Source organism: Hyaena hyaena, unplaced genomic scaffold (assembly GCF_003009895.1).
Source record: "Hyaena hyaena isolate Hyena2069 unplaced genomic scaffold, ASM300989v1 scaffold_345, whole genome shotgun sequence".
Classification (NCBI taxonomy): Eukaryota; Metazoa; Chordata; class Mammalia; order Carnivora; family Hyaenidae; genus Hyaena; species Hyaena hyaena.
In genome coordinates, this window is record NW_024080976.1 from 990,151 (window position 1) to 999,343 (window position 9,193).

Consider the following 9,193-nt stretch of genomic DNA (forward strand, 5'->3'; position numbering starts at 1 on the left):
CTCTCTGGTCTCCAGGTCTCTGTCTTCTCTTACTTGATTTCAGCTATCCTAATCTCCTGACTATTTCTCTAATAAGTCTATGAAACTTTCATTTTATGGACTTGCTATATTCTCTTCATGGATTGCTTTTTCCCTGGGTAGCCATCACTGTTTTCTCTCCTACAGTTTTTTTCCCTTCAAATGTCAGAAAAGTAAGGCTTTTCTCACTACTTTAAAATTATACTTCACTTCCATTATTTGGAACTATATCTCTTTCCTTCTTAATGTATGTTTCTGTAGCCTCCCCCCCCCCCACATCTGACACACTGATGGATTTAGTAATCATTTATTGGATGTTACTTCTACTAGTATGTAACTCTATGAGGGTATGATTTTCTTTCTGTAATAATGTCCCCATTTTCACTTGTAATATTAGGTATTTGTATCTGCTATCTCTCTTTTATAAGGTAGAAATTTATTTTAAATTAATTTTTTTTTAATTTTTAATGTTTTATTTATTTCTAGGAGAGAGAGAGGGAGAGACAGCATGAGCAGGGGAGGGTCAGAGAGAGAGGGAGTCACAGACTGAAACAGGCTCCAGGCTCCGAGCTGGCAGTCAGCACAGAGCCCGACACGGGGCTCGAACCCACGAACCGCGAGATCATGACCTAAGCAAAAGTCGGATGCTTAACCGACTAAGCCACCCAGGCGCCCCTATTTTAAATTAATTTTAAACTTAGAGAAGAGATGCAAGAATAGCAGAAGAGCTCCCATATGCCATTCCCCTAGACTCACTACTTGTTTATATTTTGCCATATTTGCTTTATTATTTCATTTCTGTTAAGTCACTTTACCCTAAGTAGTTAAGCTTATCTTTTCTGAGAATGAGGATATTCTCTTACATTTCATAAATTCAGGAAATTTTACATTGACGCAAAACTATTATGTATTATCTATATTCATATTCACTAATTAGTCCAACATTGTTTTGTTCACCTGATTTGGGATTTCACGTTACATTTCACTTCACTTTAATCTGAAAAGTTCCTCAGCCTTTCTTTGTATTTCATGACATTGGTACTTTTGAAGGATGTGGACCAGTTTATAGAATGTTCTTCCCCTTATTGAATTCAGGTTATACATTCTTGGCAAAATTATTGCATTAGTGGTATATCCTTCTCAGCGTATCGTTAAGGAGGCATATAATGTCATACTGTCCCATCGTTGGTGATGTTACCTTTGTTCACTTGGCTTGGCTGGTGTTTGCCGTATTTCTTCACTGTAGTTTTTTTTTTTCTTTTGTAAACATAAAATCTGTAAGGAAGATAGTCTATTTTTCTTGATCAGTCTTGCTGGAATCCTCTCTACTATATGTTTCTTTTTGTTTCATTTATTCTGCCCCATCTTTATTTTTTCCTTTATTCTACTTTTTGGGATTTTAGTTTGCTCTTCTCCTAGCCTCTTGAGATACATGTTTAGATGATTCATTTATTTTTATTTTTTCAGGGACTTATTTATTTATTTGCTTATTTATCTGTCACCTATCTATCTGTTTATCTTTATATTTACTTTCAGAGATCCCACTGTTAAATCTTCACCAACACATCACTGCCCCTGGGGTTGCAGGATGTGGATGATACATTTTAAGATTTCCTTTTTCTATTTGCATTTAAGGCCATAAGTTTGCTGCTACCTGCAGCTTTAGTTGCACCTACAAATTTTGATCAGAGGGGTAAATAGAAAACAAAGAATATAGAACCTTATAGACCATTATAAGAATCTTTTTTGTCTAATGTCATGGGAAACTGTTAAAGGGATTTGAAAGCAAAAGTTATATGATGTCATTTAGATATGATATGCTTAGCTTAGTGGAACAAGAAAGTAAGCAGGTCACCAATTTGAGGGCTACTGCAGTAGTAAAATAGTGGTAGCTCAGACTGTGATAGACATGGTGGTAACAACTGATCAGAAGTTACTATACATATTAAAGAATAAGTTGACTATGCTTGCTAATGGATTGTAAGCTTGATAAGAATTAAAGAACTAGGCTTTTGGTTTATCCTACTGGTAAAAGGTGGTTGCATTTACTGAGATGGTTTAAGCTAGTGTATGGAAAAAGGGAGAATTGAAAGTTCTCTTTGGACAAGTTATGATTGAGATACTTATTACATCATATTTGAAGATTTCAAGTAGGCAGTTAGATGATTAATGTGGAACTCAGGTAAGATAAAAACTAGAAGTATACACATAAAGGAACACAATAAAATAAAAAGGCAACCTATGGGATAGGAGAAAACACTTATAAATCATATATCTGACAAGAGGTTAATATCTAGAATGTATAAAGAAATCTTACAACTCAACATCAGAGAAACCAAGCAACTTGGGGAAAGGATTTTAATAGACATTTCTTCAGAGAAGATAAACAAATGGCCAACAAGCACATGAGAAGATGCTCACATCACTAGTGATTAAGGAAATGCAAATCAAAACCACAATGAATCTCACATCCATTAGGATGACTGCTGTCAAAAACCAAAATAACAAGTGTTGGTGAGGATGTGGAGAAATTGGAACCTTGTATTGGTGGGAGTGTAAAATGGTACAGCCACTGTGGGAAACAGTATGATGGTTCCTCAAAAAATAAAAAATAGAATTACTAAAAGATCTAGCAGTTCCACTTCTGGATATATAACCCAAAGAATCAAAAGCAGCAACTTTAACAGGTATTTGTATACCCATGTATACATAATGGCAGCACAATACACAGTAGCCAAAGGTTGGAAGCAACCTAGGTGTTCATCAAAAGATGAGTGGATAAACAAAATGTGTGTGTGTGTGTGTGTGTGTGCACATGCGTACACACACACACATATATATTATATATAATGTAATGTTACCCAGCCTTAAAAGGGAAGTAATTCTGACACATACTACAGCGTGGATTAGCATGTTGAGGACATTATTCTAAGTGAAAAATACAAGTCACAAAAAGACAGATACTGTATGATTTCACTGATATGTAGTATCTAGAATAATCTGTAGGAACAGAAGTAGAATGATGGGTGCCAGGAACTGGGGGAGGAAGGGATGGAAGGGAGTTATTAATGAGCTCAGAGTTTCTGTTCTGCAAGTTGCAGAAGTTCTGGAGATTGGTTGTACAAAAATGTGAACATACCTAACACTGCTGAATTATATACTTTAAAATAGTTAAAATGTTAAATTTTATGTTATGTATATTATGCCACAATCAGGTTTGTTTTTTTTTTTAAGTTAGAGTTATAGGGGTGCCTGAATGGCTCAGTCAGTTGAGTGACCAACTTTGGCTCAGTTCATGATCTCATGGTTTGTGGGTTTGAGCCCTACATCCAGCTTGCTGCTGTCAGCACGGAGCCCACTTTGGATCCTCTTTCCCCTCTCTCTATCCCTTCCCTACTTGTACTCTCTCAATAATAAATTTAAAAAAAAATTTTAAATCTAGAGTTGTAAATTTAGGACTTAGGAGTATATGACTAGAACTTAACCCAGACCTGTCATAGGGAAAGAGTATATTGATGGCTAGCCAGAGCCTGGGTTCTGGGACATTCTAATATTTAGAGGTCAGGTAGTAAAAGAGTATGCACTAGGGGGAACTGAATACAAAGAGAAAGGTAGGAAGATAACTAGGAGAATATGGTATATAGGAAGCTGAGGGATTGATCATTTGTGTCAAATACTGCCAACGAGTCAAGTAGAGTGATGACTAGCACTAGAGCAGTGATTTTGGCAAAGTGATTTTGTTAGTGACCTTAGCTAGAAAATTTTCAACATAATTATGGGAGTTGAAATATTTATTGGAATGGATTACAGAGAAAGGTAGGCAGTACTGTATTTTCAGTAAATTGGTGCTGAGCCAATTGGATAACTATATGAAAAACTAGGCATCTAGGGGCGTCAGGGTGGCACAGTCAGTTAAGCATCTGATTTTGGCTCAGATCATGATCTCATGGCTCATGAGATTGAGCCCTGCATCAGGCACTGTGCTGACAGCTCAGAGCCTGGAGCCTGCTTCGGGTTCTGTGTCTCCCTCTCTCTCTCTGCCCCTCCCCCACTCACATTCTGTCCTTCTCTCTCAAAAGTAAATAAACATTAAATTTTTTAAAAACAAAAAAACGTAGGCATCTTGATTTCTTCTTCATATCCTAAGATCTAATTTAGGTAATCATAGATCTATATATGAAAAGTAAAATAGTAAAAGCTCCTAGAATATACAGTATGAGTATATTTTCATGACCTTGGGATTAGACTGCCTTAAAATTAAGAACTTCTATTCATCAAAACATACTATTAAGAGAGTGAAAGTGCCAGCCCTAGAGTGTGAGAAGATATTTGCAATTTGTTGGTTATATTCAGAATATATTAAGACGTCGTACAAGAAAAAAAAGAACAGTACAATCCAGAAACTACTCAAGTGACCCTTGACTGATGAATGGATAAGCAATAGATGGTATATCTGTACAATGGAATATTACTTGGCCATAAAAAAGGAACGAAGTACTGATACATATTATAACCTGGTTGATCCTTGAAAACATTATACTGAGTGAAAAAAGACACAAAAGGTACATATTTAATTATTCCATTTGTATGAAATATCCAGAATAAATAGATTCATATAGATACAAAGCAGATTAGTGGTTGCCAAGGACTGGGGAGAATAGGGGAATAGGAAATCACTGTGGGTATGGGGATTCTTTTTGGCATGATGAGAATGTTCTGGAATTAGTGATCTGATGGTTGCACAACATTGAGAATGTATTAAAAGTTATTGAATTGTATACTTCAAAATTTTTTTTACATTTATTTTTGAGAGACTGAGACAGTGTGCAAGTGGGGGAGGGACAGAGAGAGAAGGAAACACAGAATCCAAAGCAGGTTCCAGGCTCTGAGCCAGCATTCAGCCCAGAGCCCAACACGGATCTTGAACCCATGAACTGTGAGATCATGACCTGAGCTGATAGTCGAACGTTCAACTGACTGAGCCACCCAGGTGCCCCTGAACTGTATACTTCAAAATGATGAAACTGGTAGATTTTATGTTACATAAATTTTACCACACACACACACATACACACACACAATCAGTAAAAATGGACAAAAAGCCTGAGTTGGCATTTTATTAAAAAATGTATCCAGTTGGCCAATAAACATATGAAAAAGTGCTCAACCTCACTAGTCATCAGGGAAATTGCAAATTAAGCCACAATGCAGTATCATGACATTTCTACCAGGATTCCTGAATATAAGATTGACAATAACAAGTGTGGGGGAGGACATGAGGAACTGGAACTCTTTTACAGTTAGATGAGAAAATGAGGAAACTATTGGATAGTGTCAGCCAAAGCTGAACAAATGCATATTCTGTGTGCAACAGTTTCACTTAAAAATATATACATTTAGTAGAAAGGAGTCCTATTTCCACCAAAAGAAATGTACAAGAAGGTTCATAGCAGTACTAATCGTAATAGCCAGCAATTGAAAACAACCCGTATGTCATCCTTAGGAAAATGAAAAAATAAATTGTGTTAGAATAGAATGCTTTGTATAGCTGTCAGTCTTAAGCTTTTTCTTCTGAAACAGCCTCTGAAAGGCTCTAAGATAGGAAAGACTTTGGAATGTCCTAATTGTTGAAAGGAGATTAATGTTGTAGCACATGGATAAAAGGGAAGAGAACTCAAAATGAGGTCTGGTAAGTCGGCAGAGGCCCTTTGTTCTCATGTTAAAGAATTGGATTTTTAAATTTCAGTTCAATAGGAAGCTGCATTAGTTTGGTTATAGGTTTGGCTGCATGTGACAGAGACTCAAAAGTAATAACGGCTTAGACCATAATGGGTTAATTTTCTTTTGCATTACAGTCCAGGCTGGAGCGGAAGTTCTGCTCTGCAAAGCCATCATATGACATGGCACCATATCCACAGTGGAGTCTGAGGAAATGGGAGAATAAAGATACAGGGCATGGGCCAGCTGGCTCTTAAACTTTCAGAAGCTACTATATAATATTTATGTTTTTTTTTTTTTTTTAAGGCAGAATCCAGTTACATGGCATATTCTTCTGCAAAAGAACCTGGGAAATGCAGCGTTTATATTGGACAGCATTGTTCTCAACTAAAAACCATTGGTTAAATCCAGATATTAAAGGGGAATAATAGACATTTGGGGACAATTAGCAGTCTCCATCTCATAATCCTTTGGCTTGGTGGAAAGTGTTAAACATATGCTTTTGTAAATTCTGAATCAATTGATCTCATTCTAAAATCATCTCTGGAAGATATGGATTCATTTGATCGAGAATGTTTCCTAAACGTCCATAATTACAGTAAACCCTGAGGTAGATCAAAATTTCAGAACAATTGGGGCACCTGGCTGGCTCAGTTGGTGGAGTGTGTGACCCCTGGTCTTGGGGTTGTGGGTTTGAGCCTCATGTTGGGTGTAGAGATTACTTAAAAATAAAATCTTTAAAAAATTTAAAAACCATTGACTTGGTTTGTTAATTAACTCCCTCACTTTCTCTTATGAGCTCTCATTTTTCTGTGTTTTCCTTACCATTTTTTTTTCCATTCAGTTGCATGATGATATTTTAGAGCTCTCCAAGACTTTCATCTTCTTTGTGAATTATTTTCAATTATCTCTCTTTGCTACTATAGATATTTTTTCTTCTCACACAAAACAAGCAATTAAAGTATGTTTGTTATCTTTCAGACTTGCTGTCCAGGTGTGAGGCCAAGAAGTTATCTCCAAAAAGAGATATTTATGAGACCGAGTCATCCCGATGGGCTATCATGGAAGAATTAAAAAGTCATAATCCTGAGAAATCCATTTTCAGAGATATTTGGGAATGCAATACTCCATTTGAGACACAACAGGAAAAAGAGGGCTATTTCAGGCCATATGTTATCAGCCATGAACACATGCCTGCATTTAACCAACATTCTTTACTAACTCAGGAATTTTATAGTAGAGAGAAAATCTATGGATGTAAAGAATGTAGAAAAAACTTCAGTTACCATTTACTTTTTAGTGATCACAGAAGAACCCATACTAAAGAAAAACTTTCTGAATGTAAGGAATGTGCAGAAATTCTTAATACGTCGTACCTTACTCAACAGAGAATTCAAAATAGTAACAAGTGCAATGAATGTAAGGAATGTTGGAGGGCTTTTATTCATTGTCCACAACTTAAACACCTGAGAATCCATAATGGCGAAAAACGCTATGAATGTAAAGAATGTGGGAAGGCCTTTAATTATGGCTCGGAACTTATTCTGCATCAGAGAATTCACACTGGTGAAAAACCTTATGAATGTAAAGAATGTGGGAAGGCCTTTAGGCAGCGATCACAGCTTACTCAACATCAGAGACTTCATACTGGTGAAAAGCCTTATGAATGCAAGCAGTGTGGGAAGGCTTTTATTCGTGGCTTTCAACTCACTGAACATCTGCGACTCCATACTGGTGAGAAACCCTATGAATGTAAAGAATGTGGAAAGAGTTTTAGGCATCGCTCACACCTTACCATACATCAGAGGATTCATACTGGTGAGAAACCCTATGAATGTAGAGAATGTGGAAAGGCCTTTAGCTATCACTCAAGCTTCTCTCACCATCAGAAAATTCATTCTGGCAAAAAACCTTATGAATGTAGTGAATGTGGGAAAGCCTTTTGTGATGGCTTACAACTTACCCTACATCAGAGGATTCATACTGGTGAGAAACCCTATGAATGCAAGGAATGTGGGAAGACTTTTAGACAGTGCTCACATCTCAAAAGACATCAGAGAATTCATACTGGTGAGAAACCTCATGAATGTATGATATGTGGTAAGGCCTTTAGACTTCATTCACACCTTATTCAACATCAGAGAATACATACTGGTGAGAAGCCCTATGAATGTAAGGAATGTGGAAAGACCTTTAGCTATCATTCAAGCTTCTCACACCATCAGAGAATTCATTCTGGGAAGAAACCTTATGACTGTGGAAAGGCCTTTAATCATGGCTTACAATTTAATATACATCAGACACTTCATACTGTTGAGATGCCAGTAAAGTTTCCTCTTCTCTCTCCCCATCCTAGTCTAGCATCATGAAATTATTTTTGAAATTTACATTTTCTTTTTTTAATTTAAAAGTTGGTAAAATACTGAATTTCATTAGTATTGATTTATTTCAATGATCCTTGAGAAAAAAACAAAACAAAACAAAACTTCGGGACACCTGGGTGGCTCAGTCGGTTAAGCATCTGACTTAGGCTCAGGTTATGATTTCATGGTTTGTGGGTTCAAGCCCCATGTCGGGCTCTGTTTAAACAGCTGAGAACCTGGAGCCTGCTTCGGATTCTGTGTCTCCCTCTCTCTCTCTGCCCCTCCCCCACTCTCACTCTGTCTTTCTCTTTATCAAAACTAACATTAAAAAAAATTTTTTTTAAAGAAAAATACTTCAAGCAGGAAAATGGAAAAGTTATTAACAGGTAAAAATTGCTCTAGTTCCAATGCTGTTTCTGAGTTATTATAATAACCAGTATTGGAAATAAATTTTATAAAATAAGTGTTTTCACTGAAACCAGTGAAGTGGCAGAAATAAAGTGAAAACAATTTCTTCCCCTCCCACAAATCTGTGAGAGCCACTAGGTTGGTGTTGCTCCATCCTGCTCAGACATACTTGCAAGTATAAAGAGTTTATTGCATGTATGTGGAAGGTTTTACAGCATATAGTGACATATTTCATGGCAATTTCTTTTTGCACGTAAATAATTGTGGACATTTTTCCAGGGGAATACATATAGATCTAACTCATTGTTTTTAAAGCTTCCGAATATTTCTAGTATTTCAGTGTTTTAAGCCATTCCCTACTGTAGACATTCGAATGTTCTATTTCTTTTTCATCAGAAATGATCATAACAATAAATATTCTTAAATCACCATTCTTTTATTTCCATTGGGTAGGTTACCAAACATAACAGTATGTAGTTTTGATGTTACATTAATTTTTTAGTTAAAAAATCCAGGCAATAAAAATACATGCTACAAAATTCAAAAGTTATCAAACAAGTACAGTAAAAATTAAAGCTTTCTTAATACCTGATACTATAGTACCAGCTGTCAGTTCTTTTGTTTTCTTACAGGGATTAAATTTTTTTAATTCTTTGGATGAAAGTGGATTAATCATAATCTTTATT

The 9,193-nt window shown here is 36.1% G+C and overlaps 1 protein-coding gene across 2 annotated transcripts in view; it reads left to right on the forward strand.

Moving 5' to 3' along the window:
• ZNF461 (zinc finger protein 461) overlaps positions 1 to 8,105 on the forward strand; it is a 37,091-nt gene extending 28,986 nt beyond the window's left edge. For both annotated transcript variants that reach the window (XM_039249716.1, XM_039249714.1), the window contains exon 5: positions 6,718 to 8,105. In XM_039249716.1, coding sequence (XP_039105647.1) covers positions 6,718 to 8,105 — 1,388 coding nt within the window. The remainder of the gene's footprint in view (positions 1 to 6,717) is intronic.
• The last annotated feature ends 1,088 nt before the right edge of the window (positions 8,106 to 9,193 follow it).